At 34.4% G+C, this 25,590-nt stretch overlaps 2 protein-coding genes across 6 annotated transcripts in view; both read right to left on the bottom strand.

The window, feature by feature from the left end:
• Positions 1-25,590, bottom strand: part of LOC140672209 (furin-like protease 1) — a 206,186-nt gene that overhangs the window by 33,657 nt on the left and 146,939 nt on the right. For all 5 annotated transcript variants that reach the window (XM_072904129.1, XM_072904130.1, XM_072904128.1 and 2 more), the window contains exons 3-6: positions 4,295-4,513; positions 3,682-3,810; positions 2,379-2,544; positions 1,382-1,554 (exon numbers count right to left, since the gene is read on the bottom strand). In XM_072904129.1, the coding sequence (XP_072760230.1) occupies positions 1,382-1,554; positions 2,379-2,544; positions 3,682-3,810; positions 4,295-4,513 (687 nt within the window). The remainder of the gene's footprint in view (positions 1-1,381; positions 1,555-2,378; positions 2,545-3,681; positions 3,811-4,294; positions 4,514-25,590) is intronic.
• Positions 4,548-15,524, bottom strand: LOC140672210 (uncharacterized). Its single transcript, XM_072904134.1, has one exon. The coding sequence runs from the start codon at positions 7,809-7,811 to the stop codon at positions 5,946-5,948; it is 1,866 nt and encodes a 621-aa protein (XP_072760235.1). The 5' UTR covers positions 7,812-15,524; the 3' UTR covers positions 4,548-5,945.

Genomic DNA, 25,590 nt, shown 5'->3' with positions numbered 1-25,590 from the left:
TAGTAAAATTATTTATAAAATATTATAATTATTTAGTATAATTATTTATACAAACAATTTGACGTAGAAATGATGAAATATTCTTTAAGAAAAAATGTAAATAAAAAATATATATCGAGAAGATGTAGCAAAGTTATTGGATAATTGCTTATAATTATCTTGTAGCAATCACAAAATGAATATTCGCGTATTGAACGAAGAAATAGCGGAGAGCTTATACAGTGCTTAAAGCAACTTCTTCTTTAGTTTGTTTGGTTCTACGAGAAAACCATTAACAAGTTAAATGTATTCCTTTGGCGCGAGATATAAGAAATTAGGAGGACGATAATTGAACTCAGGAGTTGGTTAACTCCAATCACGAGAGCTGTTAAATTTCTTTCTTACTCTCAAACAAAGATTTCAACCGATGAGAGTAATTCCCGAGGAATTTCGATTCGTAAGAAAATCATGGAAGAAAATCATCGGAACGTAATGATCCCCAGTTACGTGCGAACAATTTCTCACTTCGGCATTTCAGTACTGCAACGTCATATTAGATAGTTTATCGATCGGCGTTTGTAATTTTCTCACTTATATTAATCTTCCAACAGTTTTAAAGAATCGTTGATTTAAATTTCCAATTAAAAATCTTCGAATTAATACCTTTATTTTAAACAGAATTTTTACAGGTCAAGTAATTGATTTGTTTTACGATCGATGTTTTTGTGTTGATGTTGCAGCGCATTAACTGAATATAAGCGTTGTAATATCAAGCTTGAAAATTCCCTGCAGCTTGACGTTTGAGAGTCAAGGAAGCATCTTGAAGCAACCTATAAGCTTCCGTTTCGTGCAGGGATACCTTGCGGCTAATTGCATTTACCTTGTCATAACGCGGGAAATTATAGCGAAGAAAATTGCAGTTCTAAGTGGATTACGCTACTACATCGAAGTTTGAAGCTCTGAGAGAGACGTACGGCATACTTCTTTGTAAGTCGTCAAAGAGGTAAAAGATATGGCAATTAATAACAAAAAAGATGATAATTAAGATTATTATTACAAGCATCCTTGATTTTTCAATTAAGCAAATAGTGTTAAAAAAATTTGAAACAATTTGCGAGATATTCCAATATATCTGACTAAATCTTCTGCGAATGAAATTATTTTTTTTATAAGAAATATTGTTGGCTCAGCTACCAAAGGTCAAAAATATCCATTTTTTAAATTTTAATATTTTTAGCATTTTAGTATTTTTATTTTAAGATTTAAAAACATTAAATATGTAATGGAGCTGTATTAAAAAATAATTACTTTAGAAAAAAAAAACTTTTAAATTTAGTTCATTATGGTTAAATAAATCCATGAAAAAATAAAAATAGTAGAATTTCGAGTGGTGAACACTCACTTTAGTAATTCCCTCGATGAAAGCTCTGGTGGCTAATTCACCGGGACCGTCCACAGTTTTGCCGTCGTCATCTGGTCCCCATGACGCACTATAAATATCGATGTGTTGGGGATTTAGGCTCAAGGACCTTGCTTCAACGGCATCCGTCACGTCGCCGTCTAACATTCGAACACCTGTACATAAAAGCAGAATTACGGAGAATTGAGAGGCAACATGATAGTGAAAAAGCAACATATTGTCTTTTTTACATACAAAATGGATTTTATGCATATTGTCAATTTATATGAAAATTTTCAACGCTAGTATCTAAGAATACTCAATATGTATACATATATATGTATATCAAGTGTCTTTATATGATTAAGCTGCATGCATTTCATGTTTGTATTAATTATCTCGCACAATTCCCGCGGCATGTAGATCCAAGGATCCAATTTACAAGATCGAAATTAGGCATCGTCCATCGATTTAGATCAGTCCCGAAGGTAATACATGTAACAGACTGCCAATCTCGATTCTAATTCGAAAATGATGTCAATCACAATATCAATTTTGCATATTACAGACACATATCGCACGCAGTAGCACGTAATTTCAATACTAATTTCGTTTTTGCTACTTGGAAATAGAAGTGCGAGATTAAAAGAATTAAAATTTAAATAATTGCTCTGTTGAAATAAAACTATTATTTCTGACAGATCAGCATTTAAATAGTTTCCTCTTTTTTTATCTTTTTCTCTCTATGTCTATAAATTTGTTAATACTTTATTTCCACCTTATTTCAAAATTATATATGTATAATTAAGTTTATATAAAATAATAATTAAATTTTTATATTATTCGTGCAATGTAATTCCCAACGTTGTAGAAGACATCGTTAGAATAAAAATCTCTATAATACTGCACATCTTAAACTATACATATATAGACATAAAAGGTTCTTTTAATTCTCAAAGTGTGATTATGAATGTTAAGTAATGCTTTTCAGGAAACTCACCACCTACACTAGCTCCAAAAGCAACACCTACGGCACAGAGAGAATTGTTGGCAGTGGCTGCGACTTCTCCGGCGCATCTTGTGCCGTGTCGATTACTATCTACTAAGTCGTATCTTGGCATTGGATCTTCGTCATGATTGTTGACGTCGTAACTCGCTTGCGGATCCTACAACAGAAATCGGCACAACGGCATTAATTAAAATTTATGCATTTTACGATAAATTTCGTTCGCATTTCATATCAACTTCAGAAAAAAGACTCGCGCACAGATAAAAAATTTAGTACTTGAAATAAAACAATCGTGATGGAATTAATGATAAAAATGCACTTGTCATGTAACAAGTTGCTTGCATAGAAAAGTTTTTGAATAAATTTATATATTATAAGAAATTATAGGTTTATAGCAAGAAAAATATTTATAATAAGAAAATAGAAAATGATTAATTAATAAAATTTTTGGCAATAATTTTTTTCTCTTTATCTTAAGAAGTTTTATTATATTTCAGGTATATTTTGTGAATATTTTCGAAAATTTTTTCTCAATACAAACACACATTTGTGTCCGTTCGTATATTTGCGTAATAAAAATACAAATGCGAAGGAATATACACAAACTTGCATAATCAGAGTAGTACACTATCACAACGTATGTGTTCACTGGCTGATTAATACGGTTCACTTTCTATTGCGTGTGCAGATATCTCTCATTCAATGTAATCATCCGCGAATCAATAGTTACTTGTCAGATACATATATCGTGCATATCCCTTCTAATGTTTGTACTCTGATGTAACCAATGTTTGCAATGGATCCACGATCCTCCTTCATCTGCCGCTATTCTATTGTGTCCTTCGTCGGAAGTACTTTTCTTTTTTCACATTTTTTCTTGTCTCGACGAATGTAAAATGCATTTGACTAGCGCATATTCCATGATATTAATCAAGTATTAAGAACTTGCGTTCTTGCTTATTCGCGTAAATTTAATCAGAGAGAAATCTACTTTATTTAAAATTAATATAACCGTTATGAAAAATTACAAAATACGATTTAATTTAAATCCAAACTTAAATATAAATTACTTTCAGTTTACAATATTTTATTAATAGAAGCTAAGTGTGAAATGCAACCATACGTAACACATACGCATTATCTTTTAATAACATATTAAGAATGTGTTTGTTTTACTATTTTGTTTGTTCTGGTAATAAGTTTACTCAAGTCAACTTATTTTATGTAATAAAAAAATTATATATGAGAGATATAATATTAATATATTATGAAAGATATACGCTTAAATACTCACATAATTTTTAAAAAGATCTGGATGATCTTTCTCTAAGCCATCGTCGAGAATTGTGACCACGACGCCATTTCCAGTAATTCCTTCGGCCCAAGCACCCTGCACGTTCATGTCCAATCCCTTCCCCCTATTCTGAAAAAAAAAAAAATTTATCCGCTACTTCCAACATTCCATTTTCGGCTAGGGTTTTCATCTATGATACAAATGTCGACGCTTTTTCTGAGCCGATATTGATCAAACTGGTTTATTTTGTATTATTTCCGTTGATCATATTATATAATTCTTTTGAAAAAGTTAAATCATAAAATACACGTAAGTAAAGATATTTTTATATTTATCGATAATAGCAAGAGAGTACTATTATAACTAAAAAAATTAAACGTAAGCCTTTGGAATTGTTCGTACAAATTATGATAATAATTATAATAATTATGTTAATGCATTTTTTTTTACACATGTAAATATTAAAAAAAAAAATAAATATTACTTGTACTAAATTTCTTATATCATATTTTTAATAATTTAATTATGTGAAATTGTATCTATCCGTACATTTATTAATTGTATATTAATTTTATATCATATAAAGTATTCTTGTGATTGTAAAATCACTTACCAAATACCACATTTGAGGCCACCTTTCATCATTTAGCATGGATAGAATATTGGACGGACGTTTAATTATAAGATCTCTTTTGATACGCGATTTCGCCCGCTGCTGCTCCGCTCGATGTACTCTGTAGTCTTTCATCAGCCTCTGATGCACTTCAAGATGCGGCTCTGTCGATCTCTTCGCCACGGATCGATGCTCCATATGGAACCAATCATCGTTTATCTGTAACAATACGAATTGTTCTGTATGAGTACCGTGAAAATATTGCTGCAATTTTCATCATTTCAAGTCCGTTAGACAAAACGGCCGACCAAAGGCCGATTGTTCATTGCCGGGTGTTCAATTAGGGGTTAACGATCGTGAACATTACCGGCAGCGATCGTTCGCCCGCTAAATAGCACGTAAAATTACCATGTTCCTTAATTATATGTAATTTCAATGAGAAGAGGGAAAAAACGAATGCGGGTACCTGTAGATAGGTAGCAATTTTGAAGTTATTGGAGCGATATATCGATTTGATTGTGTAGATTACAAGCTCATTGAATTAACATAGAAAGAAAGACTCAAATCTATCAAATTTTCGCTCGCAAAAATGTACGTAACGCATGCCTAATATTATAATATTGCAAATTTTTTTATTATTTATTATTTGTTATATTTTATTATTAATATCTTGGACAAATAACCACTTTAGTGTTTGAACAATAATTTATATTATAAAATCGTAACATAAATGAACTCAATTTGACATGTAATAAATATTATGCAACACCAGAGAGAATATAAATTTTTTCATAGCTATACATATTTATAATGTAGAATTTGCCATCATTCTGCATTTATTATCGAAAGTAAATTAATACAAATTTGCGTTTTCATTTTTTCGTCATTATTTTCATGCGATGTAGACAAGATAAATGCTTGCTAAATTCTGAGTCGCGTTTATTAGGGCTGCAAGATATATCATCCTCCGACAGAAATGAAAATGTATACCGGCCATAAAACAACGGCGTTTGATGCGCAAGTTTGTTCCGCCGGGTACAAAAATAAGGGTGTACGACGAGAGGGTGAGATAATGATAAACGTGAAAAGTTAGAGACCAGCTGCTCCGAGCGGACCTCTTTTGCAGCCGTCTCGGGGCTACCCGAGTTGCATTTTTTCATTTCCGTGCCTCCCCTCCTACACTTTTATACTACCTTTGGATGTCGTGTATATATTTCACTTACGAAGAAGCTATTTTGCTGTTTCTTATTAATATAAACAAGGCAGAATAAATTGAAGGGGTACTCTGCAAATTTTGTTGCAGAGGATCTAAACGTTTTCTTCCTTTTAGCGGGATTAAATGCTTGTCCAGAGAGAACTATAACAGCAGATATAATATGTGTATCATTTTTATCAATATTACATTTGTCGAAAATTATATAAAAATTAAAAAGAATACTTATTAGAAAAAAATATTTATTAAGATTATATCTTATTTATATCCAAAATTCCTGTTTTTCAAATGCTTTGCAGATATTTATCATATTAAAGTGTTTACTTGTATATGAAATATAAAATATGTGTGAATAATGTAAATTTTAGGTATGCGCAAAAACAATATCGTCTGAATTCATCGATGCTAACTCCGGTAAAGTAGTCTTCTTAGAGATGCTCAGCGCTTTTTGCAGAGACGTTTTCCCACGTTTTGGTCGCGAACCACTCTGCTCTCGTTCATCTTCGTCGGGTAACTTTTATTCTCGACAACCGGCCACTTAGATGGACAATTATCAGGCGGACGGCACGGGCTCTTCAATCGCGGAGAAAGTTCGCCTTCGTCGGCAGCGAGCCCGAACAGTTTCGACAGGATCGATCGCATTTTTCCGTCTCGCGGTTGTCGCAGCTCGACGATTCGCGGTAGACAAGGATCAAGGCGCCCATTTCCCTTCTGGAATATCTTCAAGCGAGTTTTATATCTCTGTCGAATCCATTTGCCGGACGATTTGAATTTCCTTTTCTTTCCTTCCTCTTTATTCTGCGCTCGCGATTCCTGTCTTTTGATTTTCTCACAGACGGACAAAGCAGATTCTTGCTTCGGTCGCGCGTGAACGTCAGTAGTAGCGGACGATTTTTGATTGACACCGATACTCCACATCTTGATGGAAGGACACTTGCTCAATCGATACTTGAAGCTCGCTATGTTGGGACTGCAGTCGCTAACGTCTGGCGTAGAGAAATCTTTTTCCGGTTTCTCGATTTGACAACTACCGCTTTTCGTCAGCGTCGGAAATCGCTGGACTCTTCGCTTCGTTTTGTTAACATGCGCAGGAAACGTCAAAGAAGCAGCACATTTATTTTCAAAGGAGATCACGCGACGCGGTATGTGCTTTTCCGATACACTCTTTGGTAAGCACGGCGTATCTCGTTTTATTATTCTCGTTTTCGCGTTTTTTGTTTTGTGGCATTCATTTTTACTCGTACTCTTCCCGCAATCGTCTTGAACGGATGATGTGGTACCTTTTGTCCAAGGCTTCCACGGCTCCTTCCGAGGAACAAAAATCATTGGTGAAGATGGAACAGTGGACGTACGAACTTTCTTCTCTGAGCACTGATCGTAATAAGATAACAGTTTCTCGCTCCAATGTGGATATTTCGGTGGAGGAGGATCAGGTTTTAACTGCTCGTTAATATCTGACATAGAAGGCTGTGACATAGACGGTTTAGATATTTTACTTTTCACGGGAGAATCTTTTTTCTCGCTAGAAATTTTTTCGGAAACTGAAGGTTCCGTTTTAGAACTTTGTCTTGCAGAATGAGTAGTTTCGACTCGTTTTAACTTGTCTATTGTTATCTCTTTTAATTTTCCTTCGTTACAATCTCGTGGTACGTCAGATGGAAAATGTATTGCTTCGTCACGAATATTTGTATAAGCGCACAATTTTGGCTTGCATTTGTGATAAACCTTCCTTTCCATAGCCGATTTTCCGCGAGTCCACTTCTCACATGATATTATACTCAATTTATAGCAATCATGCTTCACTGAATCGCATGCTCGTCGATCGTTGTACGGTACAGGTTTGTCGGAGTAAATCGGAGAACTGGACTCAATCGACTGGTAGTATTCTTTATGATTCAATAAGTCGGTACAAGACTTTCGACAACTTTCCGCAGATATTTGTTGACAATTGTTGTTTTCACACTTTTCGTGCTTCATTTCCGCGCAAAATTCTGCGGATTGTCGATGATCCTCGATACATCCTCGAGATTTTTTCGAAACGCCATCTTCTGCACAGCTGGACTGTGTACTCTTCCATCCTTTAGGTCGCGTAATTATCTCTCGATCAATATTACGTTGCAAAAGTAGCCAATCACGCGTTACGAAATCGCTCTTTCCAATACTAAAATCTTTATGCAAAATCGTGGGATTTGGAATAATAATATGTAGTAATCTTCTCGGAATCTTCAAAGGCTGATTTAATACGCGAATTATTTGCAATTTTTCATTTGATAAAAATGTCGGGAGTTCAAGCAAGATATTCATTTCGCAAATCTCGCTCCATCGAGACAAACGAGATTCTCCTTTGATAAAATTCTCGGATTCTTCTGGCAGTGCTCTCGCCCTCTTAAACGAACGAGGCGCCGAGATCTTTATGGACACCTGGATGAGAAGACCGTATTATTTACCGGAAAAGATATAAAATTTCCAGGGCGTTTACAATATTTAAATTTATTTTCGCGAAAATTTGCCCGTAAATTTATTAGATTTCTTAATAAATATAATATATCGCGGGAATCGGAACACTACTCTCTCTTATATAAACTGCACAATAAAATTAAATTTCTATTTTAATAGTTTACGAATTTAATAGTAACTTTATGAGTACTTCCCTTCTGTGTAAGTTAACACCACCAATACGACTTTACCTTGCGCCAGAAAGCTCCCAACATTTCTCGCTGAAAATTTCAGAGTGGAGTTTGCAGAATTGTATTTCGATCTTATTATTTTCGCCAATGCTCTTTAATCGTTGATTTTTATGCTTATTAATTCAAGGTTACATTCCAGAGGTGTCATTAAAATGTAATAAAAAATGATGTAGATATAGGTGTATCAATCCATTGGTGAAATTAATAAAAAAATCACAAGAATAATTTATTCGCGATCCAAGAAAAATTCATGTTGATTTATTAAAATTTTAATGAGGCTGCAATTATATGAAAAATTTGGACATGTAATGCGTGCAGTTTGCGTCTGAACGAATGAAGTACGCAACGGGAGGAATGTTATCGATATTGTAATTTTCGTGCGCGTTTAATACGCTATAGGTGCGTTACACATTACGTTATTCCTGCTTCAAATGTATCCGATTTATGGAATTGCCGCGCATTACAACATAAATGTCACAATACATCGTTCCTATCATCTCATCCCATCCGTCCGCCCGAACTAATTTTCAGTCTCTCTCGTAACTTCTCTCTCTCCGACGTTTGGGGATCGTTCATTGAACATCGGTCTTAATTGTCGCCAAAATTCAGAGAACTGTGAGGTCCTGCGAATTCCATTCCAAACTTTCCATTCGCGATGCCGCTGCCATGCGGTTTGGAATCTGCGGCTAAATTGCTTTAGCAACGCGCTTCGGGTTCATCTTCGATATGTGTCCTCGTATGCGGATGCTCCCCTGCTCCCCTCTCTCTCTCTCTCTCTTCACCCGATTCAATCGATCAGATTCATTACGAGTAGCTCAGTCTCTAGGATTATCCGATTTGAGAACTCATACGAGGGCATTGATTGGCGAATTCCGTTCAATAACTCACGGTTGAATAATATTGTCATTAGTTTGTGTTCTCGTGCAAACTACCGGATGCGTCAACCTCGTGAATCTTGGATTTGTATTTAGAATTCCTAAATCATAGTGATAGTATTAGTATCATATATTTGACAATATATTATTGCGTATATAAGGCGCAGCTTTTAATTAAATCGCTGGTGAGAAGCATCGAATGGGTTTTGCATAGAAAAAGGGAAGTGTCAATTGAATCTATTTTAACTAAAAAAAAAAAAAAAAAAAAAAAAAAAATTTTGCGAATTTTCATACACGTAGGAAATAAATTTATAAATAATAAACTAAAAATATTTTATCTAGACAACAATGAGAAGATTGTGCTCTTTTTATACAAGATATAATGAAAATTGCAATAGAATTGGAAAAGAGACTTATTTTCGCAACAAAAATAAAAGCTGCGTAAAATTAAAAATCTTCTAAAGTTGTCGATAATTTAATCGACAAACAATTTTACAGAACATCGTCATCCGTTCATCGCGATCCACGATACAGCAATTAAATTCGCATTAGATTCGACGCTAATAGCTGAACGTGCCACTTCGTATATCGAACGTAGCTCCAATTTCTTAAAACTTGGACGAATCGAATCCGACCGGCCATTAGTGATTCGCAAATTGAATCCGGCATTGTGGTATCGCGCGCCAAGTTCCAGATTCGTGTCGTGATAATCGATCACACAATGCCGCTGGCTCTGCATCGAATCTGATTCATTAGATGCTGCACGCTTGGCGGCGGCGACGGCCCATCCGATTTATTGAGTGGCGCGAAAGCGTTGATTGGCGAACATCGGATTGCGAACCGCAGAAATTGTGAGTGCCCTCGGCGAAGGGATAATGTCATCGCGATGGTCCGGCGCGGCGCGATACGAAAGCACGTGCTCGCGCGGTTCCATCTAACAATTCCACAGAGTGCATTCAGCGTGGCAAATTGACGCGCAATCGAATATCCGACAAAGGGGATGCATCATGAGAACCGAACGTTTTGCAAGAAATTACGCCAATTTTTTTCTTCGAGTTCTATATTCTTCTTGCATGAAGTATATACCGAGCAACTTTACGAGTCGAGTAATCTTTTTTTTTTTTTTTTGTTTTTTTTCTTGTTGTAAAGTAATAGCGAATTCGGTCATCCGCACTACACCACACTAGTGCATATTAAAGGCTGCTATATATGAAGTATGTAAGTATAATGACATAATATATAAACACTTTAATGATGAATAATGTATGTTCTACTAAAAAAAAATTACAGACAAATATGTCATGATTGAATTTTAATTACTTAAGATGTTTATATGATTCCTTTTTATTTAGATATCCTCGTGTACAGCAGTCTTTATTGCAGTATGCATTAGTGCGGATGATCGAATTTGCTATAAGAGATATTTCCCATTTGCTTGTAAAAGTTAACTGTTGGTTACCTCTTTTGTGTAATATTTTAAAAAAAGTTTAGATTAATACGCATCCGTTATCGAAAAATAAATGGATTTACCTATAATTTAAACGTGTCTATTTTTGCGGTGTGTAACTATTGTAATTTGATTTTTTGTTTGGAAGATATTTTTTTATAAAATTTTTACAATATCTAAATTTAATGAAAAATCGCGGATAACGTTGATCTTTCATATCAAATTGTATAATGGATCATAATCATAATCGCTTAATATGCCTATTAAGCTGTTACATCCGATATTCTTGTATCACGCCATGGTTCGTTCGCGTGTTTCGCAAGCTGAACATTGCCTTAATAGCCCTTCATGCTATATCGAGCGTATCTCGTATCTCGAATCTCGATCGATGTCAGGCGTTCGTGCGTGAAAAGTATTCGGCGGTTAGGTGAGACGTGCACGTGCGCCGATTTCTTTCGCCCATCTCCTAAATAATTGAACGGAAATGCCTCGCTTGCCATCGTATCGGCGTTTTACAGTCCGTAGAACGGTTTCCGATAATGCTGATCCAGTACGCATATATCAACCCAAGGTCGCAGTTCGGTAAGCAATGCTTCTTCGAGGAGACCGACTCTATCATACAGGAGAATATCCTGCCGAATTCGGAATTCACGCGAGATTACATCCACCTGAGCCATTATTGCTATTGTGACGTATCCAAGTCGAAGCATTTTACGCTTCATGAGAGAAGGAAATCATTATAAGTCTAAAAGAATACAATCTTTTGGTCTTAATACTTGTAACTTTTTTATAATCAATAAAAAAATAGTTTGCGCCAAGTATAATTAAAAATGTACAAATATTTTTTACGGTCAAAAAGTTAATAAATATTAAAAATTTAGTAATTATTAATTTTTAATAATTTTTAAATAGAAATTATTTATTTAATAAAATAGAACAAATAAATAAACAGAAATTATAAAATTTTTCGTAGATAATCTTAGTTGCTAATGTAAATTCGTAATATCATACTACGTGCCTCTAAAATGTATCATCATTAATTATCTTAATGAGTTTCTATATTTTTTATGTATTGAAAGAATTTGAAGAAAAACTGAGATTATGAAAATAATTGCGAGTCACCGTCGAATTAATTCTGTAGCGGATCTAAATTTCTAACGTTTAATAATAATAAAGAATATGCGTATAGGACTGCAATGCGAGCCACATTTAGAGCCTTCCATATATTTTTTATATTTTACGAATAAATTTAAAATAAATATTGTGTACGACTAAAAAATAAGCGAATTTACGATAAAAATCCATTTTCATGAGTATGCAAAGTATAAAAATCACGGAAAATTTAACTTGAATGCAATGTTGTGTTTCACATGCATCTCGTATCAGTTACATCGCGGATCCACGTGTTTTCTGTCGTGAAAAAAATCAAATCTAACGGATTTAATCTCGCGTAAATATAACGATCGACATTTATGAACGCGCTTTTGATGACACGTGCCGCGATATAAATCCGGGTTTATGTTGAAACGCGTAAATTGTTTATGAGATCAACTCCGTAACAAATAGGGATTTGCACACGTTTACAGAACAGATAAGCCATTGGCGCCGTGATGAAAATATGGATTAACAATGCAAAGCAAAACGTGTCTCTTCTTTAAGTAAAACGCTAAAGTACCGCTTTAACGTCATAACCGCGATTCTTAAGGGCGTCCTCGAGAACGCGTTTTAAACGTGACAAATTTAATAATTCGTAACAAAAAGATACTTGAGAGAAGAATAGGCGGATGTAGATATAGGCAAATTCGCTTTTATAACTTCATCAGTTTGCGCATCGTTCTTGATACATTTTTTTATCCTTTCCCTCGAGTCAGATGTAAATCGCCAGCAAAGTAAAAAAAAGAGCAAGATGTTACATTTGGAGGATGACCTAAGGAGATAAACATGAAGGACGAGGAAATCGTGCTGAGATTTTGTTGGCGCGTTGTAGAGGATGAGAATTGGGCGCTGAGGATGAAGAAACTCACCGACGTGAGTTGCTTTGAAATATCTATTGTGAAATATATCTAATTCTAATCTCATTTAAGGTGCATCTCAATGTGTAAGGTATTAATATTATTTATTCATAAAATAACAAGATTTCTTAATCTGAGGAAATTTCTAAAAAAATATATATATAATTATTTATATGCTTAATAATAAATTATTAATTATATATTAAATGTATTTATGTTATATGTTATTAATTATATTAATGAAATAAGATATATAATCTTATAAGTAAGATAAGCACATTAGAATCTCTAATGTAGTAAAGCTCGAAATTTAGATAAGAAGATTAGTTATAGTAACTTTACATATAATAACTTTATTAACTTAACTTATTCACTTAGTTTATGATACGTTATGTGCTACAGAACGCAATCAACATCTATGAAAATTATTTCGCTGACATGAGTATGCACTCGTCCTTCCTCGTGAAATAAGATATTTGACGTTTGTATTGGATGGAAACGAAAAAATCTAATTTTGTGTTCAATCCGTATTTATAACAAGAATAATTATTTTATCCGTAACTATAATAAGAAAAAATATAATATATTGTAATTTTCAACTTATGCTCTGTGTGCTAAAATTAAGTATCTGACGAGAATAATGTATATAAATAAGGATTTTTCGGCTTCCGACTCTTCTTTATTTAGAGTTCAAAGTTTATGCTTATGAAGTGCAAACTTTCGCAATTATTCATTTTTTTTAAAGCGGCTGGCGCGCATTAAACTGCAAATCTCGCTATCGCCGATATCTCAGGAATATTCAAAGTCTCGCCTCAACGTGTCCGACGCGCGCTTATTCGGACGGAGTTAAATCTCTCTCGGCAAATCGCGGTCACGTACGGAATTATCATAGGACGCGTAAGGTATCTTCACTGAAACTGGCGCTGCTCGTATAACATGTTCTTGTATGTACAGACTGATAAAGGATAGGTCTTTCATAAATCCGAAGACGCGATTTCTGCGCATGTCTCAAAACGTGAAAAAAGTATCCCGATTATTTCTCTTTCTCCTTCTCTCTCTCTCTCTCTCTTTCTCTCTCTTTTATGGCTTTTGCGATAATAAATTTGTTTGCCATTTTTTTCATACTTAAAATCGATCTAAGTAAGCTTTGCCGCTTTACTATTTCGCATTGCCGCATATTTTGCACGAGACCTGGTAACTTATTTACGGGACAGCGCATCCATAAATCGATACGTTGTCTCGCTAGACGACGATGCTGCTGAGAAAACTCACGGGAAAGCTCTCTTATCTCGTCGGCTTTTCGTCTTTCGATGCTTGTTTAACGCGAGTTTTCTTCGCCTTTTTCTTCAAGCGTTCAAACACGTGTTGCGCGCCTTGCAGGTGTCTGACGCTTATATAAAGGCTTATATATCGATTCTCGTGCGAGCGAATTGATCCGCTTTTCTTCTATGTGCACACTATAAGTTTCTAAATATCGTCATGTTCAATATTTCAGCATTCGAATCTATAGAGGCGATAGAAGTGTTAGTTGACTTTAGCTGAAACTGAATGTAAATAAAGATATTGAAGCATTTCTAAGAAACATACACATTGACAATTAAAAAAAATTTTTTTCCTATTTCAAATTCTTTGGAATAAGGAGGCATATCCGCGAAATAGAGAACAAGAGAAATAAAAAAAATCGAAAATTGCAAAACAGGAAAGTTTTTCAACTTGCTTTACTCTACATTAAAATATTGGAATATTATCTCACTTTCGAATCAGACTTATCGCGAAACAAAGCAAACCATTTTGATCACAGGAGGTTGCCCTTACTTCGCTTCAAACACTAATAATGTTCTTTGGTTTCCGCGCATTTTAGGAAAAATATAGATTGTTACAATAAATTATTTCACGCTAATATTGAGGCAAAAAAAAGATATAAAACGCGACGTAATATTTTTTATATAAGATATGAAGATGACGTTATCGCGTCATTGAACGAATTACTTTCAACTTCATCGTATTTCTAAGATTGAAAAAAGAAAAACTAAAAGGAGAGAAATAAATTTTATCCAGAATCTCGAACGTATGCCAATCCGCAATTCATCGTAAGACCAGTCACTCATCTATCATACAGTCTATTGTCCGATGCACAGAATCGATTGACCATCTGTTACTATTTCATGGAGTTAGAAACTATCTAATGTGAATTCTTTGTTATTATATATTACATAAATACGAGCAACGCTTGCTTTACCATCAATAAAACATCAGATAATTTATAAACTTTTAGCGAAATAATGATTTATTTAAAAATTTAGTTTTTTTTTTAAATAGAAATATAACAGAGTGTTTTTTTATATTATCTAATATTTTTGGATAGAAAATTTAATGATATGTAATAAAAGTGGAAGAATTCATCATTTTATTCGGTTTTATAATGTAAAATGAAAAAATTTGAAAAAATTTAAAATATTATTTTAATGTTATAAAATATTTACTTTAATATTATTTTAGTTGTCAAATTACTTTTATTTTTTGCTATATTTCAAAATATTCTTTTACCTTAAATGTCTGAATTTTATTGAATTTTTTTATGTACACTAATGCAATATCTCGCGCGAAAAGGAATTTTTTTTAGAATGTCAAGTATGACACGTTTTACAATGTATCGGAAGCATGTTTCATCGTGTCGTCGTCAAACGCGACCTGTCACTCGCCCGTCCTGGTTCTGATCGCGGAATCGATTGGTCGTTTCAAAGTCCTTCATAATATTTGAAATGTGTCTCACTGACATGAATCTTTATATCTAAAGCCAGACGTCGGTTCGCACACGTGTTGTTTATGCCGCGCATTTGTTATTGACAGAAACATATCACATGACAAAAACAACCGCCCATAAAACCGAACGCATTTCCAGTAACGTGATTTCTGGTAGCGTAATATGGCGAAATATAAAATTTTTTATGACTGGCGAAAATCTCAAATATTGAAAAAAAAGAAATATGAAAAGCCATCGATACAAATATTTTCAAGAGTTTTATATATATACATATATATATATATATATATATATATATATATAACGTGATAGTTTTGTGTGAACCCTTTCAAAACGCGCACAATTTTTTGGGATGAAAAAAGTTAGCGTTATTAAAAAACTTGAAAATAAAAAGAAACGTTTATCTACTGCGAAGTTTTAAATAATTCTATAGTCAATTTTAATGACTATATCGTAAAGGAAAAGAAATATAAATAAAATTTAATTTTTCTATATTTTTAAATTTTAGATTTCAAAGAATCTAAATTAATTTGTATGATTAATTATCTATTATACCAGAGAAAATGCGCAATAACACAATTTGATTTTATTGCAGAGAAGTCACAAGTATCGACATATGCCTGAGATCAACGTCGTCTTTAATGATAACCGAATTTAATCCACGTGATCCGTCGATGCAGATTAGCAGCCTGACGTTTGGCCAAGCGTGCAACTGGGACATCCGAATTGGGAATAGGCCAGTGCAAATGTCCCGTCGTCGGTTTAGCCACAGGTATCTATATATCTCCGAATAGGAAGTTCCGCGGGACTTGCACCTATCCGCCGAGATTATTGACCAGAACTTGAACGTGCTTGACTTTGATGTATGGCTTCCGGACTCGCAAATATCCTCCGAGCGAAACGCCGCAAAGCCACGCAAACGGTAGTTTCTAATACCCAGATTAATATAGTCTGTGGTGTATATGACGTATCGACGATAACGTGCTAATACCGATTAGCGACACTCGAACACTTCAGCTAGTAAAGCTAAAAGCTATTACGCGTACTTTTCTCTTACTCGAGTTTAATCAGTATTTCATTCCATTACTCGAATAATTACATATTTTTGATTTTATATAGTTTTAACAATTGTTCTTTTTTATTTTTGCTTTACTCGCACTGTGCATTATGATAATTTTTTTAATATAATTTATAAGATATTTTGTTATATTATATATTAAATTAGTGATTATAATTATTTTTAATAATTATATCACTGTTAAGCTTACTGCGTCGGAAATTATTACGCATGATGTTAATTGTTCCGTTATTTCTACTTTTTGTTGTGACTGACAATGAGATAGATAAAGTAGATAAGAAATGTACGACAAAATAACTGCGCGACTTTATTTAAATGTAGGAGCTGCGGCCGTATTGACTCCACCGCTGCATTAATTATCCGGAACACGCCAATTAAACTACGCAGACTTTCCACGGAGAAATAATGCTATTGTGGGGATTATGGATCGCCGCGAATTTTGCGATATTTCGTAAACGCGGTCGCAATTTCTGCTATCGTCGTTAGAGGTAAAACGTTTCTCAAAGAGCCTGCCGTTTCGCTGCCAAATTGTAATCTCCGTCACACTAACGCTTCTTTTCTCCATTTCCTCCGACAAGGCGCAAAAAATTTTGGCGAACCAGACGCTCTGGATAGCTTCCAAGACCAATACAGAGTTCTCTTCGGTTTACAGACGGCGCGATCAAATGATGGGATATCAGGAAGCTGAGGCAACCAACCGAAGAGCTGGTGATGGATGTGGACAATCCACTTGGAGCGAAGCAATCGACGTCGGCAGCTTGAGCCGACCATAGGTTCAACAGATTTCTAGCGTGAACATGGATGAAATGGTGAAACGAAAATCGATGATAGAAGTAGTTTGATCATCGTGCGATTAAATTCATTAAAATAAATCTAATTAAACCGATTAATTTTACGAAATAATAAATTTTTCTAAATTCATTCGGCTTAGATGATTATAGAATTTTTTATTTCAACACAATTTTAAAAATTTAAAAATTATGTAAAATTAAAATTCCTTATATATAGGTAATATATTGCGTTAGATTAGTGCGCCATGTAAATCATCTAATAAATTAATAAACGCGAACGAAAGATAAAATAGAGTATTTATGAATATTTCACGCAAAATGAAGCGATTGTTATTGCATAAACAAAGAGATACATCTCGCGGATTTTCCCGACTAATGTCTTGTTTATCGACGTGAAAGCTTTCCATTGTCATTTTTGCCGGTCGCGTAAATTTCGCGATTAATGTTGTTATTGTTGCGCGAAACATGCCAATAAAAATTGAGAGAGTAAGGGATGAAATTTTGTTCGAGAAACGAACAGAATGCTGATCTAAGCAGTAGCTGTTGGAGCAGATCCAGGTACTTGGTGTTCGTCACTATAAATGTAATGGGTCTGCTGAAGGTGTACATTCTGACCAGCGTGGACTTGCCACGTTTCGCGTTAGCAACGAGTGCCTCATCGGCCATCGTGCTTCACGAGGGTTCGCGAGGGTCAATTCCTAACAATCGGTAGTCACGATGACAATATGTATCTAGCAGAATATTCTGAAGAGTACATTGTCAATACCAAAACTAACAAGACAAATCTTGTTGTCGTAAGTGAATTTAAGAGCGCTATTGAACGCTACAATAACACCGGTAAAATATCGCGTCTTCTAAAAACGATTTAAATTTAACTTTTACATTGATCGGAACAGCGTATTAATACAAAAATTTTCTTACTTGTAAGTATTTGACATGAGTTAAATGGTTGAATTTTCGATCTTTTCATCCTTTTTGAAAAAAAAGCGATCGTATATTTCAATTTTGTCGTTTCACGTTGATCAAAGATCAAAGGGAACTTTGTCCTTTATTGTAGCATTTCAAGAGGGACGTCGTTTTGAGAAGACTGTCTACATACGATTAAAGGAAATATGCCTGATACAAGTGAGTGCTCGTGAAAATTTTTGCAGCGGACATTCGTGTCAAAGACAGACAGGAGACAATAGAAGAAAAAAACACAGATAAAATGTAAGGAAAAAGGCGAGAAAAGATTTCAAAAGAGAGAAAGAATGCATTCTTCGAGGAACTGGTGGAAACGGCATTTTTTCAAGCAGATAAGAGGGTAAAGAAAAATTCAAGTAAGTATTCGAAAAAAAAGAAGCACTTTTCAAAGTATACAAGATCCTCCCTTGTGTCATTTAAAATATGTATCTTCGTTAAAACATTAATGATTGCTATTATATAGTAATTTTATTTAATAGAAAGATAACACGTTACATTTTTACTTAAGCTTTTTATTATAATACTTAAGCAGAATCAAAATTTAGATTTAAGTAATCGTTATTATTTATTTTACATATTTATAGAGAATCCTTTTAAAAAAAATATTAATAATTGTATCTATAAATGTATTATCCTTCCGAAATTCTTATGAAAAATTCGCGTTCTATATTTTTTTTGAAAGTTAACAAAAAAAAAAAATGTCGAAATCGCATGAGTAGTCATTTACAAGATAACGCAGACCTATTGAAAAAAAATATCGAAAAATAAAGCCCAAATCTCCGATAAGATTTTTGCAAAAATGGAAATTGACAAAAATGGGAAAGGAGTTATAAAAGTAAAAGCAGCAATTGCGAAGAAGTATCGTAGCAAAAAAATTTGGAATAAAATCTGTGTCGTCTGAAAATTTGTTGTTGCGCGGACACGAAAGGTATAAGCTTCCGTTTTCAATGATAAAACAAAAAATGTTCCATGAGGTCCGTAAAACGATATATTTTTCCGTTTTCGTTGCTCGCAATGTTATGTGAAGCGAGAGACGTTCGTTCCAAGTCGACGATGTGATTCGATAGTACCGTACTTCCTATGTCGCGCGGCTTTATTTGAACTGCAACGATAACATTACAGTAATTTTTTTCGCGTTTGGACACCGACAACGACAATATTGGTACGCGAGATATCGCAGTCAAACAGATTGATAGAGTCGCGGAGCGGAAAAACGCGAAAGAAAAGAGATAATTTCGCAAAAAACATTTCAGTGGAAAACCGCGGTCATACCACGTGAAAGCGTCTCGTCAGCTGGAAACATTGATAAACGTTCATTGTTCCGACTCGTCCGCGTTCCCGCTTGTCTCCCATTGACAGCGTCTCGTTTCGATTCGGTGACGTAGGGGCGACGTTTTCCATGCCGCGATCGGCACAATCGGACAGCTTAATTAAGAACGCCGCCGTCGCGATCGCGGTCGGCTTCAAAGCGTACGTCTACCCTAACTGTGTTAAATTAATGTGCTAAACTCGGTGAACTCTCTCTGTCTCTCTGTCTCTCTCTCTTTCTCTCTCTCTCTCTCTCTCTACCTCACTGTTGTTCCCTTTTGCTGTTTTCAGCGCGTCCATGTTTAATTAGAGACGTTCTGCCGATTCGATGCACGGAATTTCTTAATGAAACGTGTAACAAAAAAGCTTGCGTTTGAGTCGATCGCAAGAGAAATGTATTGTGTGTAGTCTTACATTTCGTTTTACGCGTTGGAGAAAAATTGAAGAATAAACGTAACAAAGATGACAAGATAAACTACTCTCTCTCTCTTTCTCGTTTTAATAAAATTTTCCCCTCATTTTTCGCGAATTCTTTTCTATGCAAGGATTGTCGACAGAAAGATTTTATCAAACAACAACTCATGCATCTGTCATATTCCTGCGCCACTATAGAATTCAGTGATTTCTTAAATCGGATGTTGCAACTGCGGGACCAGGCTTGGGCCATTAAACTATCATTTGTTATGTACTATTAAAGATACATTATGGTTCTGCCGTCTTATAACTATGACGCGCAATATCTCGGTGGCTGTTGCAGTAGAAATGTTTTTTTCTTTCCTCTTGAAGGATCACATTTACATACTGTCACATTGGATAAATATATTTCGTGATTTTAGGCAAAAAGTATGACACGTCACGCAAATATTATATTTTTAAATAATTTATATAACAAATTTTCAAATTGATATTTTGAATTCTGAATATATTCTTTTGAGCGTCGTGAGCAATTCCTTATTCCCTCAATGCATTTAAATTTAAGATAAATATTTATAAATCCAATTTCGTCTTTATAAATTAAGAATAATATAGTATACTCGAATACATACGATTCTTCATGATACAAAAACAGAAATAGGTTTCAATTGCAAGTTGAAACGACTGTTTCTATTTGGAAAAGGTCGAAAGGATTAAGCTTAGATCAAATATATAAAGATAAAGGCAAGATCAACGATGGTGATAAAACAAAATTGGACAGGATGAAATCACCCTGGTGTTAGATTAGAGTATTAAAGCGGGGAGCATTCGTTGTCGTCCCACCGGACGTTTTAGACTCATCGAGGGTGCATTGAAGTATATAACGTAATTGATCTCATGGGGAATAATGTAGTGTTTCATCCAGCAAAAGAAAATAAAACATGTCACTGTCTCGCTTGCAATTGCTATTTCGTAAATTAAAACGATTTAATACATTTTGTAGAGAATTGTGAGAAATGTTATTACTTCCTTCTTCAAGATTCTTTGTTCGCAATTATCTTCGTATTGCTGTATTAATTTACGTTACAATGGAATTGAAACTGTGCAAATTCTAAAAATTGAGCACAAAATTAATACGCGTGATTATTAATTTACACAAGTAATTTGATTTTCATAATTAGATAACTGAATTTAATCTGTGAAATAAAGAGATTACGAGATTGGTATTTTAATTAAAATAAAGTTTATATAAAATCTCTTATTACATCGGTAAATGTAAACGTATAACAAAATATGAATTTATGTAATAATTTATATGAGGATTTTGTGAAACGTATCTTTTGAAAAATGACTCCCATGTATGAGTTTCGTTTTTAATTATCGTACGAATCGGCATCATTATTTTTATTCAATGTCTGTTTTCTACATTTCAAAAATGTAGAAGGCTAAATTACAAGTCCAACTCGCCTCCTAGGAGAAGAAATCTTCGCAGTGCGTTATCTCATGATGACGTAAGTTACTTCATCTTGAACAGGAGTTGCCGGTACATTTTATAATCTAGAAGAGGATCCTGTCGAAAAAGTACAAATTGCTGGCTGACATACTCTCTTCGACAGAGTAGAGGAAGCCACAGGGAAAGTGCGTGCTTAGCAGAGAAGAGAGAATCTGGGAAACGTGACTTTTGGCACCCTCGACTGACCAAGATCGTGCACACGAAGCTAAAAGGGAAAAAGGAGAAAATTTGAAGCAGCGACGTCGAGTCGCCTCTACGACAAGCGTGAAATGAGAGGAAAGGTCGGATTTTCGGCAGCTCGCTGATACGAGCTTGAAATGAAAGCCCGGAAGCGAAAGCGAGGAGACAAGATTTCGCAAGCGCAAAAAAGAGAGACGAGGAAGCTCGGTCCCCATCTCGAAAAATACTCTGAAGAAAAAGAAACTATATTCAATGATATCTAGCTATACTCGTGAAGAATATAATAATGTCAGTGTTTTAATGCAAATAGAAGTAACAAATAAATAAATAATTTAATATTCGTGACGTTGGTCGATTATGCCGATCAAAATTTATCGATAAGGAAAATAAAAATTAAAAATTTCGTGAGAGCAAAGCAAAAAAAAATGCGATTCTTAAAGAATTAACAATTTAAAAATTACAAGCAATTGATTAATTAATTGAGCAATTAATTGCTGAATTCTAGTAAATGCATACGTATTTGGAAACGTTCTTAAAAGTTCAGAAAATTGTACTCAATATTTCCTTGAAGCAATAATTTAGTTTAAGTGTTCTTTAAGATATCTCAAGATCTCGAGTAAGAGAAATTACGAAGTTGTGCATTTTGTTGGAACTCCGTAGAAAAACGAAGAATGATCTTTTAGAAGTTTCTGAAAAAAGACACTTCACATTTGAATAGAACTGCAAGACTTTCGATGCGCTACTACTTTGCGTTTAAAAGGGACGAATTAAACAAACTGGACATTAAGTGAAACAAAGAGAGTACTCGCGTATACACGGAGCTGTCAAGAAAATCGAAAGATCAAAGTATCAGCCAATAGTTAAAAGTTTTTAAAGGATAAAATGAAAGTGGCGCAAAAATGCAGAATATCTCTAATGGTTCGATATTCGCCCGAAGCGAGGAATATTATACGAGAAGATTGTTCCTTCCGTTGAATTTCTCTCTGGACAGTTCGATAGGATTGATTGTGAAAGCGACGAGTTACAGAGGGATCGAAACTTGAGACGATAAATTGCCGAAATTACCGCGGGAATCAAAGGGGCGGGCGCGCCATTAAAGTTCCCGTCCGATTAATCGATCGCGCGGCGCATCTCGCGCGAAAGTGCAGATGTTTAGAATAGGGATCGTGGCCTCGGGCGTGCAATTCGCGCGTCCCGGAGATTTTGGCATGAATCTCGTGGAATTGGAAATAAGACCCGATGCGCACTTTCTCTCTTTCGTGAAAAAAAAAAGTTTGCTGAAACAGGGGAATGGGGTTTAAAAATTCAAACTCCGCGCGCTCGCCGCTTAATCCACGAGAAACGTCCCGGCAAAGTTTGCGACGGATTAAGCCAATATAAATTAAACTATGGAAATCGTCCCGGGTCGCCGACTACGTTCCTAGGGTCGTATTCTCACTTTACGATACGTGAGTAGAAAAATGTTAACGGATAACATTAAAACGAATTGTTTTATAATCTCCATTTCTTTGACGAACTATTTGAAATGTTAAATCTTCGTCAACCACGCGTTTATCCGAGAAATATATAGTCCAACAATAGTTCAATTCTCTCTTTATATTTAATTTGAAACAAATCAATTCAAAAGCGTTAACTCCTCTAATTAATTTTAAAGTATAAAATGAAAGAACGCAACGAAATAATTTTCTATTATGTATAACGATAAAAGTTAAAATACAAAGATATACGCTCAAGTATCACAGAGAGAAAGATAGGAAAGCGATGTGAGAAGTATTTGATTGTTCCAAGAAACGTTTGAAGAAGGAATGCGCCAACCAAAGAGATCTATTAATCAATGCCAAGATCGCGGAAAGCACGAGAGCGTTTAAGCGTGATGAGAAAGAAGACGGGGCGAAATCTCGAATATGCATTCCGTGCGAAATCGGCGAATCGCAGGATTAGATTCTACGTTCGACACAGGGAAAGAAAGTTCGAAGTGAAGAGGTAAGGATGGAAAGTTGAGCGAAGAGCAAATGGATGGCGTGCCGCGCTCATGGAAGAGTCATGAGAGACGTTCCCTATACTTTCCCGCCACTCATGTATTACGGAAAACTTGCATTCGTATGGAAAATCTGCACGCGCGACTTGATTGAAAGGGTTCAAGCTCGGCTCGTGAGCTCGCCTTCTTCGCAAAAGAGCATTCCAACCGGAAAACATCGACGATGACGATGGTACTTTACGAAAGGAATCCAATAAGTGAATTTACACTTTCGACTGAAAGTTTGTTAGATATCGAGATATTATTTCTTTAACTTAAAAGAAACGTTTTGGCTTTTCGTATATCAGATACAATTATATATATGTTTTAGTTTTTTTTTTTTTTTTTTTTTTTTTTTTTGTTTTGTTTTGCCGGTATTAAATCTTTGCTTCTTTCTCCGATCAAAAAGAAAATGACTTTTTGGCGATAAACCAAGTTTCATGTCTCATTATGTATGTGAAAGCTTTAAGAGATTAAAAGCGTCGACGGTAAAGAATTCTCTGCAACTGGCCTAGTTTCACCATCGGTTAGCCGGGTCTCGTTTGGATTCTTTATTTGCTCGGTAAATCCCGCTGAAAAACTACAGGTGTAGCGCGGATTAGCAAATCGATAAAACATCCGAGAAATGTACTGTAACTACAAGTCTTTCGTATTGCAATTCGTCGATTTATTTCGGAATCCTTGTTGAAACTATACTGCATTTGCAAAATTATCGTATATAAAATATAGTAATATAAATTGAGAAATTCTTTAAGAGACGTAAGGTTTGCATTAAAATACGTTGCACTAAAATAAATATAATATTTATGTATTAATTATGTATAAATACAAGTTACACACACATAAAACACTTTACTTTTTATAACTTGTGTTTTATAATAAATGTAAATTACAAAGAAAAATATTTGCGTAGAAAAACTTTTTTAAATACGTATGCTACGATATCGGCGCTATTTCATTTTATTCAAGAAAGATAGAAAGATACAATTTTTAAGCAATCGACTGGATTCACGTTTGTTAGTTCATAGATTGTATCGATTTCAGTGGTGCGGTGCATGAAACTGAAAACAATACGAATCTTCGTCTACGCTGACGATTGTTAGCCGAACGTGGTCTATGGAATTTAACAAATCGATGCCGCGGCCATTAGCTGATGAGGATACCGTAGTTCATCGAGTTCTTCGAACCGTGCTCGCAGATTACAATGTGCAGGGAGAAAATACTCGAATGAAAAGAAATGCCGAAGAAAACAACAGATTCTTTCAAATGTTAAATGATAGCGTAACTATTATGTCTAATTAGGTGCCTACACAGGCGATATTGGAAAGTTGATTGACCCGGAGAATCCATTTTCACTCTAGATAGCATAAAGCAAAATTTTTCTGCTCATTAATCTTATAATTATCTCAATTTTTGCTTCATTTAACTTATTTCTTAATAAAAAACTTTTTTGCTAATTTTTAACAAAAAGTTTTCAATTTTAAACTTTGAAAATTATCGGCCATTATTATAAATATACATGTAATATTATTCATATAAATTTTATTATCACATTGTATGCGAAATAAAAAATATAGAAATATGTTATACGTATATATAAAATATATAGGAATATATTATTATATATATATATATACGTATTATTATATAAATCACCATAATATTTTGTATTAGCCAATATAAAGAGAAAGATTATTGCATCGCACGACACAAATTTTTTTTATGGTTTTCTAGTTTGATTTCAAAATTCTTTTTCAGCGAACCGATCAACGTTCAATTTCTCTAGCTCAATTTTTTTCCTGTGATAGTTTCGTGTTTGAAAACCGATATATAAAATAGATAGATCAATTTTTTAGAGTATATTCTATAGAAAAAAGAAACTGAAGAGAGAGGATAGAAATCTTTTTCATTCAAACATTTCATCCAAAGATTTAAAAAAAAAAAAAAATGAATAATTGAATAAAATAATTAAAATTAAAAAAGCTCCCAGAGATGATATATTCCTAAGATGACTTTTGCGTGAAGTTATTAAAT

The sequence above is a fragment of the Anoplolepis gracilipes genome, chromosome 13 (assembly GCF_047496725.1).
Source record: "Anoplolepis gracilipes chromosome 13, ASM4749672v1, whole genome shotgun sequence".
Classification (NCBI taxonomy): domain Eukaryota; kingdom Metazoa; phylum Arthropoda; class Insecta; order Hymenoptera; family Formicidae; genus Anoplolepis; species Anoplolepis gracilipes.
This window is presented reverse-complemented; position numbering and strand designations above follow the sequence as displayed.